This window comes from Carcharhinus amblyrhynchos, chromosome 2 (genome assembly GCF_965287045.1).
Source record: "Carcharhinus amblyrhynchos chromosome 2, sCarAmb.v2.hapA, whole genome shotgun sequence".
Taxonomy (NCBI): domain Eukaryota; kingdom Metazoa; phylum Chordata; class Chondrichthyes; order Carcharhiniformes; family Carcharhinidae; genus Carcharhinus; species Carcharhinus amblyrhynchos.
In genome coordinates this window covers 55905099-55929332 of record NC_137325.1, presented here as the reverse complement: position 1 = coordinate 55929332, position 24234 = coordinate 55905099, and the positions used below count along the sequence as shown (strand labels likewise).

The window sequence follows — 24234 nt, the reverse complement described above, 5'->3', positions numbered from 1 at the left end:
TGTATGTAAAACATGACCATCTTTGCATTGGATCTATCATCACATACATCCTAAGACTCTTCAACAGAGTTAAAGTTTAAGCATATGAAAGCTGAGTTGTGTATGACAACCCCAGAAGTAATGTAGTGCAGGAATGAAGCACTTACTGTCAATGATCGGGGCACTTCTATCATTAACCTGTGTCACCTTTTTCAATCGCACTCCCTTGTGGATATCTCCTAGCAAAGCACTCCGTCCTTTTAGTTCATCTTTGGTTTGTTTGGGAAGTTCAACATGTGCCTATAGGAAATTTGTAACCTGTTAGAATTCATGCAAAACTTCTTAAAATTCAGAAAAATAAAAGAAAAACAGTTGAATCTTAAAGTGCATTAAAATATCGAATCAGCTAAAACTACAGAGCATTAGCATGTTGTCTCAGTATAAGAAATTATATCCAGTAATAGTTGTCAGTTTAAGGTATCTACAAAATCCTTAATTCAACTGCTTGGAGAACATTGGGCCTGTCAATATGTGACTTTCTTGGAGAAGAGAGTTTGTTTCAGTTACATTTTCATCTAATTTCCTGGCTTGTATTTAATTACTCCCTGAATATTGTGCCAAGGCACATCAAATTACATTGTGCTAGAATTGACTATAAAAATAATGTAATGTCATAAATCATCAGCAAGTTCCAAGGGATGCAGATATATCATTAAATGTATGAATCTGGAAGTTGCTTCTCTGTACACTATATGGAATAGCATCCCACTGCCATTCAAATGTGCTGAACAGCAAGAGGCTCCTGTCCTGTCATTATAGATATAGGCCCTGGGTTTGGAGTGCAGAGACACGTCATTCCCCAGCTCCACCAACCTGACCCAAGAAACAGAGGCCCAGAAGGTTGGATTTTCATTCCAGGGTGATGGGCTGGATTAAAAATCAGGCCTGTTGCCCCTGGAAGTAATGCGGAAGCTGCCAGGTGCAGAGTTGGGCTGGGTGGAAGGCCTGCTTCTGTGCTCCAGCGCTTTGCTGAATTTATTTTAAAAATTATTGAAACAGGTATCATCTCTCTAGTCTTCATCTTTCAACAGCCGTATAATCCCTATGCCTCATCCATGCTAACCTATATCCCCACCCACCTCCATGGCTTCTCATATCCTTTATGTCATCCTGCAACATTTTATACATTCTTATACCCACTCATACCCCTGTTCCAAGCCATGCCCCAACTTACCCCCAATGCCATTTATAGTCCCTTTGCCAACTCATGCCAATCTATAGTCCCCATTTACCTTTGCCCTTACCCCCTCCATACTAACTTGCCAAGTTAGTATCCACCATGGGCAAACCTCAGGAGCCATTCTACCATAAAATAAATGTATCTATGGATGTAGTTAATGTTGTTTAAAAGTCTGACAAAAATTCAAAACATTGAAATTTCTTTAACTAACCTCTTATAAAATCAAAATCCCTATTCAATAATGAATTGTAGCCAGCAATCAATCTGTTCACTTAACATGTACTCCACTGTAGTAATGTTAGGTTATAAAATCAGTCATGAAGTACAAATCCTCTAATGATAACCCTCAAGTTTCAGGCTTATATAAACAGACAGAATAAAACAGCAGGCACTGTTTTTCTTAAACTCCATACGTTTTTAAAAATTTAATTCCCAGTAGAGTTCAATCTCTTGACAGCTCTGACCGTTCTAATAACTTCTGACAGGGAAAAATACACCACATGCAAGAGAGAGACAGAGAGAGAGAGAAATAAGATCAGGCAGCCTATCAAAGTATGCTGACTTTGACCTTTGCCCTTTCACGTGCCTCAAATATTACACATCTAGCCTCCCTGACAACTTTAAGATCCAATATAAAGTCTGTCACTTGCTATTATTCAGCTAGTACTAATCCCTGTCCTTCTTTTCTTTGATTTAGATCTTCATTAGCAGCAGCCCTTCGAGACACCTGAGAGGACAATTAGATTAAGAATGCAACTTCACAGGGATTAGCACTCAAGGGTGACACACAGTGAGCTGGAGAAGTCTTTTGGTGAAGCACCCAGCATAATTGAGCTTAACAGTGGCAGGGACAGCCCAGTCATCGTCATCTTCCAGTTTTGCTAAGCAAGATAGAGACACTGACTTCAGAGAACCAGCCATGAAAACAAAATAGCTTCCAGCACACAAGGAATTCATAGAATCATATAGCACAGAAAGAGGCCACTGCACCATCGGGCGGAATTTTACCAGCTCACCCCACCCACCAGTGGACAAAGCGAAAGGTCAGCCTCTCACCAGAAATAGGCAAGAGGCTGAATAATTTATTTAAATATGTTCTAATCATAATGTGCATATGTTTAGTGAGTCCGGCACTCAATCATCTGGGTTCACGTGCCTTTATGGCCTCTCTCCAGTGAGGAAAACATCTGTTCTCCATGAATAGGGAACAGTCTTGTTGGCCTCACCGTTGGAACTAGAGGCCATTGAGGTCCCACTGAGAGCCGAGGGCAAGGGGCCTTTTGGGCAATGCCATCCAGGCAATGCCACCTTGACACTGCCAACATGGCACTTGGGCTATACCTAGTGGACACTTTGACAGGGCCTACGGTGGGGGGGGGGGGGGGTGGGGGGATAAGGTGCCATGGCCACCTTATCCAAGATCGCAAGCAGCTCCCTGCTCCTCGATCTTCTAGCCTCTTGGGAGTAGAGGATGATCTGTCTCTACTCGATGGCACCAGCAGCCACCCTAAGGTCTTCCTCTGTGAAACATGGAGCTGATCTGTTCATTGAAATCCTCCAAGCGTGAATGGCTGTGAGTACAGGGGAACATTTAATGTAACTCCACCTTGTGAATGGCTCACAGCTGCGGCTAGTTTGGGTGAGTCACATGCCTCAGGACTCCATAACGGTGTAGAGATTCTTTCAGTGCACTAAGTGTTGAATGCCTACATTGCGGAGTGTGCCAAAAAGACCAGCATGGATTGCCCCTGTTTTCTTCAAGTTACAACCCTCAGTTGTTTTTTTTGCAAGAATTCCACCTTTTCCAGTTCATAATTCAATGTTTTAGATTATAACTTCTAGCTTTTGAAATTAAAGCTTCAACTGTAGATAAATGGATCATCTGTGAAATGAATTAGCAATCCTGATGTAAATGCAACTCAAACAAGGCCTGTTATTTTACACTAAGAAATTAATCTATGTTTACCTTACAAGATCAGAATTGATAGTAAAACACATGAACAATGAATGATCACAAAGCTTGTAATGGAGCTAAGGAGCATGGAGAAAGAGTGCTAAAGCTCCATTAACATATAAATATTCATATTGTATTGAAGGTAAAATAATTTGTTCGCATTTCTGTTTTAATCATTCCAAGGCATGCCATGTTTCCATACAGATTGTGATTCTGGTAGGATCTTGGTTAAAAGGTAATTTTGCTGAATTTGTTTGTGTGTGTTTGCTGACAGAGCAAGCAATAAAGTTTGTGTTTTGTGAGGGAAAGTCAGCTGGAAGATTTGCTGTAGCTTGCAGCTAGTGGAAGAAATTTACAGTGGTTCTCAGAGAGCTTTGTGGGCAAAAGCAGTTCGACTTAAGTAGTTAGCTCAGAAAGAAGTGTACAGAAGCTGTGGGAGAATACTGGGGAAGAAAATAGTCTATATATGTCCAAAACCAGGACAAGAAGCTAAAAAGTGCACAGTCATAAGGTCTTTAAGGAAAATTAGAGAATCACTTAACCAGCAGCTAATGGAAGAATCCATGTGAAATTTGTACCTCAATGAATTGCTGGAAAATTGAACAAAATTAAATTCCAGAGATGGTGGAATACCTTGGGGTTGGTTCCAGGAAAAGTGAATGAACCTACAATATTTAGTATGATAAGGGAACCCTTAGGGGAATTAAAAAATAAAACCAAGTTCACAATATGTGTAGTTGTTAAGTTAATACTTTCATTCTTTTTCGATACACAATGAAGTATGGCTTTAGTTCTACTGGTTAAATACTGGGTCCAGGTGAAGGCTGGGATGAAGGCACTTTATCTGAATGCACAAAGCACTCGGAATAAAGTGAATGAGCTGGTGGCACAGATCAGCACAAATGGATATGATCTGGTGGCCATTACAGAGACATGGCTGCAGGGTGACAGGGACTGGGAGCTGAATGTACAGGGGTATCAAGTGTTTAGGAAGGATAGGCGGGAGGAAAAAGTGGGGGGGAAGTAGCTCTGCTGATTAAGGATAGCATCAGGGTGGTAGTAAGGGATGATATAGGAGCCAAAGAGCAGAAAGTGGAATCGTTGTGGGTGGAGATTAGGAACAGCAAAGGGAGGAAGACGCTGGTGGGTGTCGTCTATAGGCCCCCAAATAATGATCTGGAGGTGGGGCGGGCTATTAACGCACAAATAAATGCGGTGTGCAGGAATGGAATGGCGATAATTATGGGGGATTTCAATCTACATATTGATTGGTCGACCCATGCTGGACGCGGTGGGCTTGAGGAAGAGTTCTTGGAATGCTGCCAGGATAGTTTCCTTGAACAGTGTGTGTTGGAGCCGACGAGGGAGCGAGCTATCTTGGATCTGGTGTTCTGTAGTGAGGCGGGTAGAATTAGGGACCTTGTGGTGAAGGATCCTCTTGGGAAGAGTGATCATTGTATGGTGGAATTTCTGAAGCAGATGGAGGAGGAGAAAGTGGGTTCCCGGACCTGTGTCCTTTGTTTGAACAGAGGGGAGTACGATAGGATGAGACAGGAATTGGCGAATGTTGATTGGGGGAGCACATTGGAAGGTAGGTCTGCTGAGGAACAGTGGAGGATCTTTAAGGAGATCTTTCTTGGTGCTCAGCAGAAATTTATTCCGATGGTTAAAAAGGATCGTAGGAGGAGAGATAATCAGCCGTGGATAACGAAGGAGGTAAAGGAGAGTATTAAATTAAAAGCAGATGCGTTTAGAGTAGCTAAGAGTAGTGGGCGAGAAGAGGATTGGGAGAGGTTTAAATATCAACAAAGAATGACGAAGAAGTTGATAAAGAAGGGTAGGATAAACTATGAAGCTGGGCTAGCGCTAAATATAAAAAAGGATAGTAAGAGTTTTTATAAATACATAAAAAGGAAGAGGCTAACTAGGGTGAACGTTGGACCCTTAGAGGATGAGAGGGGGGACTTAGTGGTAGGGGATGGGGAAATGGCTGAGGCCTTGAATAACGTGAATAGGAGGACGTGAATAGTTTGCTGGGTGTTAGCGATGGAAAGATGGTAGGAGCGGAGGGCCTGAATGACATTATTGTTACTAGAGAGGCAGTGCTCGACAGACTGGAGGGACTGATTGTGGACAAATCCCCAGGACCGGATGGAATGCATCCAAGGGTTCTGAAAGAAATGGCGGAGGTGATAATGGATGCCTTGATGATTATTTTCCAAACCTCGCTGGATTCTGGGGAAGTGCCGGAAGATTGGAAAACGGCTAATGTTACGCCGTTGTTTAAGAAGGGTGGCAGGAAAAAGGCAGGGAATTATAGGCCGGTTAGTTTAACGTCTATTGTAGGTAAAATGCTAGAATCCGTGATCAAGGAGAAAATAGCGAGGCATCTTGAGGAGAATTGTTTGATAGAGCAGACGCAGCACAGTTTCATTAAGGGGAAGTCGTGTCTGACGAATTTATTGGAGTTCTATGAGGATGTGTCTAGGGCGGTAGATAGAGGGGAACCGGTGGATGTGGTGTTTCTTGATTTTCAGAAGGCATTTGATAAGGTGCCGCACAAGAGGTTATTACAGAAGGTTAGGTGGCATGGAGTTGGGGGTAGAGTGTTAGCGTGGATAGAGGATTGGCTGTCAAATAGGAGGCAGAGAGTGGGGGTCAATGGGTGCTATTCGGATTGGCGGTTGGTGACTAGTGGAGTGCCCCAGGGATCGGTGCTGGGGCCTCAGCTATTTACCATTTATATAGATGATCTGGAGGAGGGAACCGAGTGTATGGTGTCGAAATTTGCTGATGACACCAAGATTGGTGGAACGGCAAACTGTGCGGAGGGTGTGGAAAATCTGCAGAAGGATCTAGATAGGCTGGGCGAATGGGCCAGGAAATGGCAAATGGAATTTAATGTTGGCAAGTGTGAAGTTGTCCACTTTGGTAGGAATAATGGTAGGAAGGACTATTACTTACATGGCAAAAAACTGCAGCAGGCGACGGTGCAGAGGGACCTCGGGGTCCTTGTGCATGAGTCGCAAAAACCCAGCCTGCAGGTGCAGCAGGTGGTCAGGAAGGCGAATGGGATGCTGGCCTTCATAGCGAGGGGGATTGAATATAAAAGTAGGGAGGTCTTGTTGCAACTGTACAGGGCACTGGTGAGGCCGCAGCTGGAGTACTGTGTACAGTTTTGGTCGCCGCACTTACGCAAGGATATTTTGGCCTTGGAGGGAGTGCAGAGGAGGTTTACTAGGCTGATTCCGGATTTGAGGGGGTTGAACTATGAGGAGAGGCTGAATAAACTAGGCTTGTACTAGGGGAGATCTCATTGAGACATATAAGATGATGAATGGGATGGATAGGATAGAGGTGGAGAGGCTCTTCCCACTCAGAAAGGACAGTAGGACTAGAGGGCATAGCCTCAAGATAAGGGGGGGCAGTTTAGAACGGAGTTGAGGAGGAACTTCTTCACTCAAAGGGTGGTGAATCTCTGGAATTCTCTGCCCGTTGAAGTGGTGGAAGCTGCCTCGCTAAATATATTTAAGACGCAGGTAGATAGGTTTTTGATAGGCAAGGGGATTAAGAGTTATGGGGAGAGGCGGGAAAGTGGAACTGAGCCACGACAGATCAGCCATGATCTTATTGAATGGCAGGGCAGGCTCGAAGGGCTAAATGACCTACTCCTGCTCCTATTTCTTATATTCTTATGTCCCTGTATTTCTTCTTTAAATGTTTACAGGCCCAACAGGATTGTAATAATAGGCACTTACAGTTTAATGACTGTGTTAGTTTATAGTCTAAGCCATTATTTAATGATTTGTTTTTTCCACCACTTTTGAAATCGAGGAATATTGAGTCAAACCTTACAGTCTTTGAAATATTTCTGGCCTTGGGATCATTTCCATGTCCGAGTCAGAGCTCTTCCAACAGATGAAATTTTCCTGGAGTGGTGAAGTAACAGGCCTCCCCATGTTCTCTGTTCCTAAGAACCCATGTTCTTAGGAACTGGTGGGTTCCTAAGGTGTGAAAACCAAACAGAGCCTGCTGCACAAGACAAACAACAGCCACACCAAGAAAGACAGGTGTTGCTGGGGCAAGTTGGACAGCACAAGAGTGCCTCAAAATGCAGGCTCTTGGAAGTCTGCTGTAAATTTGAACATAAGGGCCATCAGTATGGGTGGGGAGAACCCCTCCATGTGAATGATCCAGGCTATGGCCTTTGGATCCATGCAGTTCAATAATGGGGCCAGTGAAATGAGTGGATATTGGCTCCCTGGCCAATTGCTGGAAGGCTGCCTCTCCTTCCTCAGAGGGGTGCCTGTCCAACTCCAAGACAATCCCAGTGGTCTCTGCACTTTGGCACTCAGTCAGTCCTTAATGGATGACAATTGGCTACTCGTTGCTGTCAGGTGGATAACCGTTACCATTTACTGTCTAGCAAAATTTGTGCAGAAGCAGGAAAATCTTTGGGAGCTGATCCAATGCTTGACTTTCAAAATTATTTCCCAGCCTGCTTCCAAGCTGCCTCCACAGAGCTGAAAAAATTCAATCCATCATCTGAAGCAGCCATAACCAAAACAAACCCAAAAATATTTTACATTCAACCTCTGGGATCATTGCAAGTTGTCTAAATACTAGAAGTGCAAAGGCACTCAAAGGGTCATAGCAAGTAAGTGCTCACAATTAGGATGGTCCAGGACACTGGGCCTGAGATAAATGTCTCAAGAAAAACCCAAAATCATAACGCCACCTACAAAGATTGTTTTAAGCTCCTTAATAATTGTAACTATGTGACTTCAACTACCCATATACAGATCATTATGATATCTCAATTTCCTCAGACTTAAAAAGTATTCTTTGTACAAACTTTATTGAGCCAGTACTGCATCTAAGCAACTTTCACATATGACATTGCTTCTTCCAAGCAGAATGATTATAATGCTGGCAAAGATGTCTTACTTGTACCTGTACAAGTACAGCAGGAACACTTGATGCATAACAGGAGTGTTGGCTTACCTTATCAGATGTCTTTACGTCTGTCATTTTTCTTGTATTATTTTGCCAGCTCATGTGTGACCTGGACTCAATACCTACATTATTAACCACTTCCTTCAATGCCTGCAGCTCCAGTTGCTGCTGGTGGAGGGTGTAGGAAAAATCAGTCCCAGAAACTGCATTCCTTCTCTCCTCAGAGTCATTTCTCCTAGGACTTTCAGCAACTTGCCAACAAGTCTAAGCTTTCCTTTGTCTGCAACATTCCATTCATTAATAATATTGGTGTCTAAGCCACTGCCAAATGTTATTTCAGCTACGTGAATAGTTCATTGTTGTAATTCACACCTGATAGCTTGAATTATTGATTCTGTTACATTATTGGATAATATGTAATGTGTTAAGATGCACATTTTAACACAGTACAAGAATGAGCAAAAAACTGAAATTAATGGGAGGTCTTTGTAACTCTAACAAACATTAATTTAGTTAACCTCCATGACATTTTAAAAGCTCCTTTAGATTTATTCATTGTTTATAATAGGATAGGTCATGTTGTTCTGTTGTTTAAAAAAGGCTCAAAAAGTAATCTGGGAAATTATGGGCCGGTAAGTTTGACGTCAGTAGTAGGTAAATTATTGGAAGGAGTACTAAGAGATAGGATCTACAAATACTTGGATGGACTGGGACTTATTAGGGAGAGTCAACATGGCTTTGTGCATGGTAGGTCATGTTTAACCAATCTATTAGAGTTTTTCAAGGAGATTACCAGGAAAGTGGATGAAGGGAAGGCAGTGGATGTTGTCTACATGGATTTCAGTAAGGCCTTTGACAAGATCCCACATGGGAGGTTAGTTTGGAAGATTCAGTTGTTAGGTATACATGGAGAGGTAGTAAATTGGATTAGACATTGGCTCAATGGAAGAAGCCAGTGAGTGGTAGTGGAGGATTGCTTCTCTGAATGGAGGCCTGTGACTAGTAATGTGCCACAGGGTCCATTGTTGTTTGTCATCTATATCAATGATCTGGATGATAATGTGGTAAATTGGATCAGCAAATTTGCTGATGATACAAAGACTGGAAGTGTAGTGTTCAGTGAGGAAGGTTTTCAAAGCTTACAGAGGGATTTGGACCAGCTAGAAAAATGGGCTGAAAATGGCAGATGGAGTTTAATGCAGACAAGTGTGAGGTATTGCACTTTGGAAGGACAAACCAAGGTAGGACATACAAGATAAATGGTAGGACACTGAAGAGTGTAGTAGAAGGATCTGGGAATACAGATACATAATTCCCTAAAAGTGGCGTCACAGGTAGATAGGGGCGTAAAGAGTGCTTTTAGAACACTGGCCTTTATAAATCAAAGTATTGAGTATAAGAGTTGGAATGTTATGGTGAGGGTTGTATAAGACATTGAGTAAGGCCAAATTTAGAGTAATGCGTGCAGTTCTGGTCATCTAATTACAGGAAGGATATTAATAAGGTTGAAAGAGTGCAGAGAAGGTTTACAAGGATGTTGCCAGGACTGAGTTACAGAGAAAGGTTGAATAGGTTAGGACTTATTCCCTGGAGCATAGAAAAATGAGGGGAGATTTGATAGCGGTGAATAAAATGATGATGGGTATAGATAGAGTGAATGCAAGCAGGCTTTTTCCACTGAGGCTAGGGGAGAAAAAAACTAGAGGACATGGGTTAAGGGTGAAGGGGGAAAAGTTTAAAGGGAATGTTAGGGGGAGGGTTCTTCACATGAAAGGAGCGGAAGTGATGAAATGGTAAATGCGGGCTCACTTTTAACATTTAAGAAAAACTTGGACAGGTACATGGATGAGAGGGATGTGGAGGGATATGGTCCAGGCGCAGGTCAGTGGGACTAGGTAGAAAAATGGTTCGGCACAGCCAAGAAGGGCCAAAGGGCCTGTTTCTGTGCTGTCGTGTTCTATGGTTCTATAATCTAAAATATAAGCAATCATTAGACATCGCAAAGTAGTGAGGATAGGTTTGACGAGTGGAAATGGGTTATAACGAATTGACAGTCCAATTAAATCATCCACCATTATTATTTCCATTAACATCTGATTAGCTGTCATCAATTTTCCATTATTACACAAAATCAAGATTACTTCTGTTGTCCCTAAAATTTGGATCGCCCTCACAGATCAAGGCCTGGACACTTGGAAAGTTAATCTTTTATTTATAGCTGCAATTTACCCTGTTTGTGGCCACCAATCATTTTCTGATTGGAATGGGCTGTGCAGATCTTTCAATTGCTCCTGTCTCCAACATCAAGCCTGTCTGGAAGAGCTTCCATATTATTCTAGAAGTCCTGGCTTTATAAGGCCTCAGAGAAATGTTTAGCCAGTAGACTGCTGGCATGATTTGATTTGATTTGATTTATTATTGTCACATGTATTAACATACAGTGCAAAGTATTGTTTCTTGTGTGCTGTACAGACAAAACATACCATTCATAGAGAAGGAAACGAGAGGGTGCAGGATGTAGTGATACAGTTATAGCTAGGGTGTAGAGGACAATCAATTTAATGCAAGGTAATCCATTCAAAAGTCTAATAGCAGCAGGGAAAAAGCTGTTCTTGAATCGGTTGGTACGTGACCTCAGACATGTCTCTTTCCCGAAGGAAGAAGGTGGAAGAGAGAATGTCCAGGGTGCGTGGGGTCCTTAATTATGCTGACTGCTTTGCCGAGGCAGTGGGAAGTGTAGACAGAGTCAGTGGATGGCAGGCTGGTTTGCATGATGGATTGGGCTACATTCACAACCTTTTGTAGTTCCTTGCGGTCTTGGGCAGAGCAGGAGCCATACCACGCTGTGATACAACCGGAAAGAAAGCTTTCTGTGGTGCATCTGTAAAAATTGGTGAGAGTTGTAGCTGACATACCAAATTTCCTTAGTCTTGTAAGAAAGTAGAGACATTGGTGGGCTTTCTTAACTATAGTGTCAGCATGGAGGAACCAGGACAGGTTGTTGGTGAACTGGACACCTAAAAACTTCAAGTTTTGACCTTTTCTACTTGGTCTCCATTGTTGTAGACAGGGGCATGTTCACCTTCACACTTCCTGAAGTTGATGACAATCTCCTTCATCTTGTTAACATTGAGGGAGAGATTATTATTGCTTCACCAGTTCACCAGATTCTCTATCTCATTCCTGTATTCGTCATTGTTTGAGATCCAACCCACTACGGTGGTGTCATCAGCAAACTTGAAAATCGAATCGGAGGGGAATTTGGCTGCAAAGTCATCAGTATATAAGGAGTATAGTAGGGGGCTGAGAACACAGCCTAGTGGGGCACTGGTGTTAAGGACGATCATGGAGGAGGTGTTGTTGCCTATCTTTACTGATTGTGGTCTGTGAGTTAGAAAGTTCAGGATCCAGTTGTACAGGGAGGCACCGAGGCCCAGACCATGGAGTTTGCAGATGAGTTTCATGGGAATAATAGTGTTGAAGGCTGAGCCATAATAAGAACATAAGAACATAAGAAATAGGAGCAGGAGTAGGCCATCTAGCCCTTCGAGCCTGCCCCGCCATTCAATAAGATCATGGCTGATCTGTCGTGGCTCAGTTCCACCTTCCCGCCCTCTCCCCATAACCCTTAATCCCCTCTCTTATCAAAAACCCATCAACCCGCTTCTTAAAAATATTTAGCAAGGCAGCCTCCACCACTTCAACGGGCAGAGAATTCCAGAGATTCACCACCTTTTGAGTGAAGAAGTTCCTCCTCAACTCCGTTCTAAACCGCAACCCCCTTTATCTTGAGGCTGTGCCCCCTAGTCCTACTGTCTTTTTTGAGCAGGAAGAGTCTCTCCACCTCTATCCTATCCATCCCATTCATCATCTTATACGTCTCAATGAGATCTCCCCTCATTCTTCTAAACTCTAACGAGTACAAGCCTAGTTTATTCAGCCTCTCCTCATAGCTCAACCCCCTCAACTCCGGTATCAGCCTAGTAAACATCCTCTGCACTCCCTCCAAGGCCAAAATATCTTTGCGCAGGTGCGGCGCCCAAAACTGCACACAGTACTCCAGCTGTGGCCTCACCAATGCCCTATACAGCTGCAGCAAGACCTCCCTACTTTTATATTCAATCCCCCTCGCTATGAAGGCCAGCATCCCATTCGCCTTCCTGACCACCTGCTGCACCTGCAAGCTGGGTTTTTGCGACTCATGCACAAGGACCCCGAGGTCCCTCTGCACCGTCGCCTGCTGCAGTTTTTCGCCACGTAAGTAATAGTCCTTCCTACCATTATTCCTACCAAAGTGGACCACCTCACACTTGCCAACATTAAATTCCATTTGCCATTTCCTGGCCCATTCGCCCAGCCTATCTAGATCCTTCTGCAGACTCTCCACACCCTCCGCACAATTTGCCATTCCCCCAATCTTGGTGTCATCAGCAAATTTCGACACCCTACACTCGGTTCCCTCCTCCAGATCATCTATATAAATGGTATAAAGCTGAGGCCCCAGCACCGACCCCTGGGGCACTCCACTAGTCACCATCCGCCAATCCGAATAGCACCCACTGACCCCCACTCTCTGCCTCCTATTTGACAACCAATCCTCTATCCACGCTAACACCCTACCCCCAACTCCATGTCCCTCGACCTTCTGCAATAACCTCTTGAGGTACTTTGTCAAACGCCTTCTGAAAATCCAGAAAGACCACATCCACCGGCTCTCCTCTATCCACCGCCCTAGACACATCCTCATAGAACTCCAGTAAATTTGTCAGACACGACTTCCCTTTAATGAAACCATGCTGCGTCTGCTCTATCAAGCAATTCCCTTCAAGATGCCTCGCAATTTCCTCCTTAATGACGGATTCTAACATTTTACCTACCACAGACGTTAAACTAACCAGCCTATAATTCCCCACCTTTTGCCTGGCACCCTTCTTAAACAACGGCGTAACATTAGCCGTTTTCCAATCTTCCGGCACTTCCCTGGAATCCAGCGATATAGGTGACAATGTTATTTAGGTGTTCCAGGGTTGAGTGCAGGGCCAGGAAGATGGAGTCCTGCTGAGGACCTTACAGAGGCCCCACATTTTTAGCAGAGGAATGTAATTGACCCCATAAGTGACTAACTGCTCAATGCAGGAGGTCTACTGGTTGTTACGGGCAGATTTTAAAATAGGTTGTTGTTCAGCTCTTTCAATGACTCCTTACTGGAATAGCATTGAGAACTGAAGTTTACTGAAGTACATACCTTTGCTGGATATGTAAATAACCCTTCCCTGCAATTGATGGTATCTTGGTTTGCCTGTTTAGGCCTTGCTTCACCACTCCTCCATTGATGGAATAGAAAATACGGGCCTATTGATTTTAAATTCACTAGCTGTTACACTAAGTCACAGCCTCATGATGGCACTGCAACATCTCTGTGCACTGCAAGACGATTCCAGTCTGAAAGTTATAAACAAAAGTTTTTGCTTTATAATATATAAGATCTGTAAAATGTTTGCTTTCACCTAAATACAATATTTAGATTGCAGCATTTTAGATTTCTTGAATAGTGTTGCTCCAGTGTTTGTCTTACTGCTACTTTTACTTAAATGCTTGCAAAACTGCAATCATTACAAAAGGTTTTCTTCTGACAGTTTCTTTAATTATTTTACAACTGTTGCAACACACCTGATATAAAACAAAGGGGGTTGCAAGAAAAACCTCTGCACAAATGTATAACAGTAAGATCTAAGCAAACTTTGTCATGGTATTTCAAACATAGTAAAGGCAAATTATTGCTCAGACATATCTTATATTACCCATATATAACTGTTTACTAGGCAATGAACTTCCTGAAGCACTTCCTTGAAGGTATGTTTGATGACTATTAAAATATTCATATCAAGGGGAGCTTTACAAGTTTATGTTCCCTGCACGGAACTCCATCTAGAAGTACTTATCAAGAATTTAAATGCTTTCTCATACATTTCTGAGATCAGCCATGTTCATATTAAATAGCGGAGTTGACTTCAGGGCCTAGATTGCTACTCCTGCTCCTAGTTCTTTTATGTCTTATATTACATCTGAATTGACAAATGCTACTGAAGACAGAAGCTCTATGGCAGGAGTATGGAATTATGAAATGACCCCAAAATGTCACATTCTTGCTATTTAGATTTTCGTACAAAGAACATGCAGGATGTGAGGTGCAGATCTTAATAAAAATGTTTTTGGTTTAAGCTATGTTATCAAACATTAAAAAATTCAACAAGAAATCACTCTCATAAAATACTGTTCATCTACCATCCCTGAACTACATTGAACTACATTGCCTCCAGTTCTGCCAATATCTCAAATTTTAACCCTCACTTTGTTGCTCAAATTCCCCCATAACCTCACTCCTCTCTGTTGATTTATATGGCTGTCATGGTTAAATAGCTGGCTGAGTGTTCAATTTTGAAGATGTCGGTGTGGGATTTCCACCAGTGCTGAAGGGTGTAAGGGTAAGGTGAAGCAATGAATGAGTTATGTATGAGTTCTTATTGATATAGATTATTGTTAGATGAGTAATGGGGGCTGTGGTGATTGAACAGTGCCCAAGGCTATTGGTGCAGTGGCAGAATATGGCATTTGAACATTTATTCACCAATCTTTATCATTCATAAGGGGTGAATTTCTTGCTGTTTTGATCCCCATCACTATCTGCTACCACTGTCTTTTGAGTTCAAGTCTGGAAGGTCTTCTGACCTTTTTGGATACAGGATATCTCTCTTACTTTCCACCCCTGCATCATGGAACTCTCCATTCACCTGACGAAGAGGGAAACCTCGAACGCTTGTGAGTATTATCAAATAAATCGGTTGGACTAAAACCTGGTGTTGTCAGACTTTTTACTGTGTTCATGGCATATATGCAGCATCAGAAAACCTTGGCATCTACTCTCTCCCATGTTGTGCCCTTCTTCACATTTTCTTAGATCTGAGAAATGCTGAAATGGTAATGATTTTGTTTTCCCTGCTGATGCATGCTGCCATTGGGTGGCATTGTTCACATTTATATGCAGCAATCATTCGACCAGGCAGGCAGGCAGCATGAAGCTGGTTGTCTATGTTACATTGAGCAGGCATGGGGTTAATTGTGCATTGCGATCCATGTGCCCCTTTTAAGGTCTATCCAATTTAGACCTAATTATTTGGCATCATGATATAACCTTCCTTAAATTCAAGTTTATCTTTGAAAGTTGGCATGAACTTTCAGGTCAACTGACATGGCATGGATTTAATGAGTGAAAATATGTACTCAATGCTAAAAAAATGTTTACACCCCATTATGATGAAGATTAGACTTTCCTGGTTAGGAATTTTCATGGAATGTAACAGAGATGTGAACCAGCATCAACTTAATAACAGCACATCTAAACAACCAAATTGGTAAAGTTCATGACTCATGAGTTACAAATCAATTATGCCAAAGGTTATCAATAAACTAATTGGTTAGAATTATATAGGATCTATACCACAGAACAGAAAATTCAACTCGACTTGTTCATACCACAGATTATACTCTGCCCAAGCCTTGTATCACAACAACTATCCATTTTTCCATAAGTAGGCACTAAGCCTGTGTTGATGTTTCAATTAAGCTATGTGGCCATGAGTTCAACATTGTCACCATTTCTGATGTAAATAAATTCCTCCTAAATTCTTCATTTGTTATAATTGGTAAGGATATGAGAAGGGTTGCCATTCTACTTTCTCGTTATGTTTTCAAAAGAAAAGGGGGGATATTTGTTTGCTTGAACAATGATAAGTGAATTTCTCAGAGGAAAACAATGTGTTCATCATTGATGTCACTGAAGAAACCCATGTGGGCTGCTGGAGAATTAACATAATCTGCACTGTGCTGTTACAAGAAGCTTAAAAGTCCCAAATTTGAACCACCATCCAATTACCCTCTTTCACTCCAAAGTTAGTTGTCTTGCCCTCACTTCACCCCAAACACCAGCATCAAATTCAGACCAAGAAACACGTTTATGAAGCAAACCACATCAACAGTGACAAAAAGTGAGTAATGTCCCTTAATGCCCGTCTGCCTTGCTTGATTTTCCATACAAATGATCCTATAACATAGCAGCTGTACAATCCCTTTGAACAGTGCTAGAGACAGGACTTACTTATTGGTTAGCACCATATTGTGGCATGCAATGTCAGTTTTTGGTGAGGAAAACTCTGAGACAATCAAACATAAGAACTGCAGAAAGCAGGATCCTAATTTTAATCTGGCATTTTTTCTTACTTTGAATTGGTTGTTCATCTATCGTCCTTGATGAGGACCTTGACCCCATTAGTCACTTTGAGGCTGGTTGCGGTGTGTCTGAAGAAGACTGATCAGGCCAATTCAGGCATGGAATGTCCTGGCACATACTGGACAGACTTGTGTAGACACTGTAGTTGTTGCACTGGTGGCTCTGGATTTGCGCAGCTCACGGTTCAGTTGTGCTTCAACAATACACCTTGCTTCGTGAGCTTAACAGCCTTTGTGGATGAAGCAGCGCCAGGTAGGGCTGTTTTGTGCCAGCGTTTCCCAGGTGGTTGTGTCAATGTCAAGCAACTTCAGGGAGGCCTTGAGTGTGTCTCTGAAATGTTCCTTCTGCCCTCCTTGTGAGTGTCTTCCAGCAGAGATGTCCCCAAAAAGGAGCTGCTTGGGTATGCGATAGTCTGACATATAGGTGACATGACCTGCCCACCAGGTCTGCGCTTTCATCAGCAGTGTGTGGACTGATGGTAGACTTGCTCTAGAGAGAACTTCAGTGTATGGTACTTTGTCTTGCCATCGGATGCATAATATTCTGTGAAGACCAGTCATGTGGAAATGATTGAGCTGTTCTGCATTCCTTCAATACAGTCCACGTTTCACAGGCATACAGGAGGGTAGTGAGTACCACGGCACTGTAGACCTTCAGTTTTGTTGCTGGGCTGATTTCCTCGATGTTCCCACACAGTGGAGCGCAGTCTACCGAAAGCAGAACTTGCCTTTGCTATTCTGCAGTTAACTTCTGTATCAATATTGTAAATGTTTAGAACTGCAGCGCTTGAGGGCCCGGGTCAGGCAACTCGAAGGGCATTTGGAGGATGCGTTTCTAGTCAGGGAAAACGAGGAGTTGATGGCTAGGAACCACGAGCAGGAAGAGGTCCCAAGGGCTGAAGAGCAGGAAGGGTGGATGACGGTTAGGAGGAAAAAGAGGAAGAAGATGAGTAGTCAGGGTCCCCCAGCCTCCCCAGAGGCCCCCCAAGGTTCGTCGACAGGGGCATAGAAAGATAGGCAGGAAGGGAAGACTGACTTAGAGGGACAGAAGGGGGCTGGCAAGGTGATAGTGGTAGGGGATGGGAGGGTCCGAGGTATTGATAGGAGGTTCTGTGGACAGAGGCGCGACTCCAGGATGGTGGTCTGCCTCCCTGGAGCAGGGGTCAAGGATGTAACGGAAAGGGTAGAGGGAATTCTGAAAGGGGAGGGGACCCAGGCAGAGGCCATAGTACACGTAGGGGAGGGGGACATAGGAAGGAGGAGTAGGGTAGAGGTCTGTAGGCAATTTAGGGAGTTGGGGTCCAAACTAAAGAGCAGGACCTCCAGGGTGGCACTGTCTGGATTGCTGCCCAGTACTAGCAGGGCAAAGAATGACGAGATCATTCAGTTGAATGCATGGTTGAGGGATTGGTGTAGGGTAGAGGGCTTTACTTTTGTGGATCACTGGGAGGTGTTTAGGAGAGAAGGGCAACTGTACAGGAGGGATGGGGAGAATTTGAATGGGAGGGGAACTAGTGTCTTAGCGGGGAGGTTAGCTGGGGTGTTCAGGAATGGTTTAAACTAATAGGGAGGGGGGGTGGGGAGGTGGCTGGGAGAGAGTCGGGTGGAAGGAAAATTATCAGGGAGAAGGAGGTTCCGAGGGACACTCGTGGGTTGAACTGTGTCTGTTTCAATGCTAGGAGTGTGGCAGGGAAAACGGATGAGCTTAGGGCCTTGATGTTTGTGAGGAAGTTAGATGTGGTGGCTGTAACGGAGACGTGGTTACGGGAAGGGCAGGACTGGCAGCTGAATGTTCCTGGGTACAAGTGTTTTAGGTGTGACAGAGGAGGGTTGAAGAGAGGTGGAGGGGTGGCACTGTTAGTCAAGGAAAACATCACAGTAGTGCAGAGGGAGGACGATATGGAAGAGACAGGGATTGAGTCGCTGTGGGTGGAGTTGAGGAATAAAAAGGGAGAGATCACATTGCTAGGGGTGTACTATAGGCCACCCAACAGCCCGAGGTCAGTGGAGGAAGGCATTTGCAGGGGCATTTTGGACAGGTGCAGGAAGAATAGAGTGGTTGTAGTGGGTGACTTTAATCTTCCAGGAGTGAATTGGAGGGGGCCTAGACCTGGGGGTACGGAGGAAGAGGAGTTTGTGAAATGTGTTTTGGAAGGGTCGCTGGAGCAGTATGTAACTAGCCCGACTAGGGGAGGGGCTATACTTGATATAGTGTTGGGTAATGAGCCGGGGCAGGTAGGTGAGGTAGAGGTAGGCGAGGTAGAGGTAGGCGAACATGTGGCTAACAGTGACCACAAGTCCGGCTACTTTAGGTTAAAAATGGAAAGGGACGAGTGCCGGCCGAACGGGAGTGTGCTGAACTGGGGAAAGGCGAGCTATAGCAGGATTAGGAGGGAGCTGCAGGACACTGATTGGGAGGGACTGTTAGCTGGAAAGTCCATGGTTGGCAAGTGGGAGGCTTTTAAGGGCAAAATGAAATGGTTGCAGGGGAGGTATGTTCCAGTTAAGCAGAAGGATGGGAAAGGTAGGATTAGAGAGCTGTGGATTACAGGGGGTATTGAAGACTTGGTCAGGAAGAAGAGGGAGGCGTATGTTAGGTCGAAACGACTGGGTACAGAAAGTGCACTGGAGGAATATAGAGAGAGTAGGAGGGAGCTAAAAAGGGGAATCAGAAGGGTGAAGAGAGGGCATGAAATGGCTTTGGCTGGTAGGATTAAGGAAAATCCAAAGGCATTTTATTCCTATATTACAGGCAAGAGAGTAGTTAGAGGGAAAATTGGTCCTTTTAGGGACAAGAGTGGAGAGTTATGTATTGAGTCGGAGGGAATGGGGGAGATCCTGAATGAATACTTTGCGTCGGTATTCACAAAGGAGGGGGGTTCGGAATCGTGCGGTCTCTTGGAGGGAGCGGAGGATCAGTTGCAGGAGATACCTATTACGAGGGAGGAAGTGCTAGGGCTTTTAGGCAGCGTAAGGACGGATAAAGCTCCGGGGCCTGATGGTATTTATCCCAGGCTGCTTAGGGAGGTGAAAGATGAAATTGCTGGGCCTCTGGCGCAAATCTTTGTCTCTTCTTTGGACACAGGTGAGGTCCCAGAGGACTGGAGGGTAGCTAATGTGGTACCGCTGTTCAAAAAAGGTAGTAGGGATAACCCTGGAAATTACAGACCAGTGAGTTTGACATCAGTGGTAGGGAAATTGATGGAAAAAATACTTAGGGGTAGGATGTATGAGCATTTGGAGCGTTGCGATCTGATTAGGGATACGCAACATGGCTTTGTTAGAGGGAGGTCTTGCCTTACGAATCTGGTGGAATTCTTTGAGGAGGTGACAAAAACGGTTGACGATGGGAGAGCCGTTGATGTCATCTATATGGATTTCAGTAAGGCGTTTGACAAAGTCCCTCATGGTAGGCTGGTAGAAAAGGTTAAGGCGCATGGGATATGAGGCCAGGTAGCTAGGTGGATTGAGAACTGGCTGGGTAATAGGAGACAGAGGGTAGTTGTGGAGGGGACCTTGTCGGGCTGGAGGCCAGTGACCTGTGGTGTGCCACAGGGCTCAGTACTGGGACCTCTCCTCTTTGTAGTATACATAAATGACTTGGAAGAGAGTGTAGGTGGTGTGATCAGCAAGTTTGCAGATGACACCAAGATGGCAGGGTTGGCGGGTACTGAACTGGATTGTCAGGTGATACAACAGGATATAGATAGGTTGGTGCATTGGGCAGATAGGTGGCAGATGGAATTTAATCCTGACAAATGCGAGGTGATGCATTTTGGAAGGAATAATGCAGAGAGGAGCTATGTGATAAAAGGTAGACAGATTAGGAGTATAGACATACAGAGGGACCTGGGAGTGCAGGTTCACAAATCCATGAAGGTTGCGTCACAAGTGGAGAAGGTCGTTAGGAAGGCGTATGGAATGTTAGCCTTTATAGGAAGGGGTATAGAGTATAAAAGCTGCCGTCTAATGCTTCAGTTGTACAGAACGTTGGTTAGACCGCATTTGGAGTACTGCGTCCAGTTCTGGTCACCTTACTACCGGAAGGACGTGCAGTCTCTGGAAAGGGTGCAGAGGAGGTTTACCAGGATGTTGCCTGGCATGGAGGGGCTGGGTTACGAGGAAAGGTTAGAGAAACTGGGACTTTTCTCCTTGGAAAGACGGAGATTGAGGGGGGACATGATAGAGGTATATAAGATACTGAAGGGAATAGATAGAGTTAATAGTGAGAGACTGCTCCCTAGACTGGGCACAAACACGAGAGGTCATGATTTAAGGGTGAGGGGGGAGAGGTATAATTTGGAAGTGAGAGGAAGGTTCTTTACGCAGAGAGTTGTGGGGGTGTGGAACGCGCTACCGAGTAGGGTGGTGGAGGCAGGAACGTTGGACTCTTTTAAGGTACAGTTAGATAGACACATGAGTGAAACGAGGATGGAGGGTTATGGTAGGGGCTATCAAATAAGGTTAGAACCTCGGGAGACACCGGAAAAGCAGGCTTGTAAGATTAACATTTTTGTCTTTTTATTCCGCAGGTGGAGGTCCACCTCGTGTCAAACGAGGGGCATGCACACGGTGGGTCGTGCGTGGGCTGCTCTTGGAGGTTCCGGGAGTGGCCTAGTACTTCGTGTCGGTGTGTGTGCTTGATCCTGGACCGGTAGATGGGCACCACAACAGCTCGGTGACTAGCACTGCTAGCTGTGCAGATACATGGATTTGGGCCTGTGTCTGTGGGAGTTTGCGCATTCTCCCTGTGGTTGCGTGGGTTTCCTCCAGGCGCTCCGGTTTCCTCCCACACCCCAAAGATGTGCTCTTAGGCTGATTGGTTTTACCAAATTGACACTATTCTCCCCTGAATCTGGCTAAGTTAGGGGTTCCATTCGTAGACATGCAGGGTAGAATAGGTGTAGGGTGATGCGGCAGCACGGGCTCGTTGGGCCGAAGGGCCTGTTTCCCGTGCTGGGTTGTTCTTTGTTCTTTGTTCAATAGTCACTGCTTGGGACAGGGTGCTGCCAAGACAAATAAACTGGTCCACTGCCTGTAGTTTCTGCCCTTTGATTGTAATTATGGGTTCTATGTACAGTGCATGAGGAGCAGGCTGGTGCATGACTTCTGTCTTTTTAATGTTGACGGTGAGTCCAAAGTTGTCACAAGCCATGGAAAATTTGTCCTTACTGACTTGCATCTCTGGCTCTGAGCCAGCATACAGGCCACAGTCATCGGCAAACAGGAAGTCTCTCAGAACAGTCTCCTTCACTTTGGTAACAGCTTGAAGTCTCATCAGGGTGAAGAGCTTCCCATCCACTCTGTACTTGAGGCTGATTCCAGCAACACTGTCCTGGAAGGCATCATTCAGCATGGCAGTAAACACCGTGCTGAACAGTATGGATGCGAGCACACAGCCCTGTTTGACGCCATTGGTGACTGGGAATGCCTCAGAGGATTCTCCGCTATCCAGTACTCTGGCCATCATGCCATCATGGAACTGGCATACCGTCTGAATGATTTTGGGAGCCATGCCGAACTTTGACATGATCCTCCACAGGCCTTGTCGGCTTACAGTGCCGAAGGCTTTTGCGAGGTCAAGAAAGGTTGTGTAGAGCTCGCGATTCTGTTCTGAAACTTCTCCTGAAGTTGGCGTGCAGCAAAAATCATGTCAGTAGTCACGTGACCTTTGCAGAAGCCACACTCTGACTCTGGAAGCAGGCCCAGCTCCAGATGAGTGACCAGATGATTTAGCAGGACTCTTGCAAGGGTTTTTCCTGTGATGGAGAGCAGCGAGATTCCTCGGTGGTTGTCGCATACTTGCCGATTGCCCTTCCTCTTGTTGAGGTGTACGACGGAAGCATCTTTTAAGTTCCTGAGGTTTGGACCCTTGCTTCCAAAAGGACTGGAACAACTCAGTGAGCTTCTTGATAAGTGCAGGACCAGCAGCTTTATAGATCTCTGCGGGTATGGCATCTGCCCCTGGAGCTTTGCCACTGGGCAATTGGCTGACAGCTTTCGTGGCTTTGGCTACTACCTGTGGGTCATCCATGGCACTTTGATATCAATCTGGGGAATCCTGTCTATTGCCTCATCATTAATAGATGACGGTCAGTTGAGGACGGCTTCAAAGTGTTCAGCCCATCTCTGCAGGATCTGAGCCTTCTCTGTAATGAGAGTTGTACCATCTGTACTCAGGTCGGGGGAACTCTCGAGAGATTGATGTCCATAGAGAGTGTTGAACATAAGAACATAAGAAATAGGAGCAGGAGTAGGCCATCCAGCCCTTCGAGCCTGCCCCGCCATTCAATAAGATCATGGCTGATCTGTCGTGGCTCAGTTCCACATTCCCGCCCTCTCCCCATAACCCTTAATCCCCTCTCTTATCAAAAACCCATCAACCCGCATCTTAAAAACATTTAGTGAGGTAGCCTCCACCACTTCAACGGGCAAAGAATTCCAGAGATTCACCACCCTTTGAGTGAAGAAGTTCCTCCTCAACTCTATTCTAAACCGCACCCCCCTTTATCTTGAGGTTGTGCCCCCTAGTCCTACTGTCCTTTCTGAGCGGGAAGAGTCTCTCCATCCCATCCATCCCATTCATCATCTTATACGTCTCAATGAGATCTCCCCTCATTCTTCTAAACTCTAACGAGTACAAGCCTAGTTTATTCAGCCTCTCCTCATAGCTCAACCCCCTCAACTCCGGTATCAGCCTAGTAAACCTCCTCTGCACTCCCTCCAAGGCCAAAATATCCTTGCGTAAGTACGGCGCCCAAAACTGCACACACTACTCCAGCTGCGGCCTCACCAATGCCCTATACAGCTGCAGCAAGACCTCCCTACTTTTATATTCAATCCCCCTCGCTATGAAGGCCAGCATCCCATTCGCCTTCCTGACCACCTGCTGCACCTGCAAGCTGGGTTTTTGCGACTCATGCACAAGGACCCCGAGGTCCCTCTGCACCGTCGCCTGCTGCAGTTTTTCGCCACGTAAGTAATAATCCTTCCTACCATTATTCCTACCAAAGTGGACCACCTCGCACTTGCCAACATTAAATTCCATTTGACATTTCCTGGCCCATTCGCCCAGCCTATCTAGATCCTTCTGTAGACTCTCCACACCCTCCGCACAATTTGCCGTTCCACCAATCTTGGTGTCATCAGCAAATTTCGACACCATACACTTGGTTCCCTCCTCCAGATCATCTATATAAATGGTAAATAGCTGAGGCCCCAGCACCGACCCCTGGGGCACTCCACTAGTCACCATCCGCCAATCTGAATAGCACCCATTGACCCCCACTCTCTGCCTCCTATTTGACAACCAATCCTCTATCCACGCTAACACCCTACCCCCAACTCCATGTCCCCTGACCTTCTGCAATGTTGAGGGCTTCATAGAAGCGTTTCAAGTCGTTTCTGTCAGTGTATCCCTGTATTTCATCTGCCTTGGCGCTCAGCCAGGCATCCTGCATTTTACACAGTTTATTCTGGACTGTCCTGCGAGCACTGGTAAAAGCATTTTTCTTGGCAGCTGAAGATGGGTTGTTCTGACAGGCCCAATGAAGATGGTGCTTTTCAACAAGTAGAGCCTGTATCTCCTCATCATTCTCATCGAACCAACCATGCTGCTTGCAGGTGGAGGGCCCGAGCATCTTCTGCGCAGATGTATGGATAGCATCCCTGAAGCGTTCCCAGTCGTCCTCAGCGCTGCCTGCGAGGTGTAGGTCAGTAAGCTTGATTTCTAAGTCTTCAGCCAGTGCTGAAGCTATGCTGGGGTTCTTTAGCTTGATCGCATTGATTCTTTTCATAATCTTGCTTCCTTGTGCTAACC

At 44.9% G+C, this 24234-nt stretch overlaps 1 protein-coding gene across 3 annotated transcripts in view; it reads right to left on the bottom strand.

The window, feature by feature from the left end:
• The window catches only part of wipf3 (WAS/WASL interacting protein family member 3), a 103994-nt gene that overhangs the window by 29423 nt on the left and 50337 nt on the right, over positions 1 to 24234 (bottom strand). For all 3 annotated transcript variants that reach the window (XM_080206053.1, XM_080206052.1, XM_080206059.1), the window contains exon 3: positions 147 to 279. In XM_080206053.1, the coding sequence (XP_080062179.1) occupies positions 147 to 279 (133 nt within the window). The remainder of the gene's footprint in view (positions 1 to 146; positions 280 to 24234) is intronic.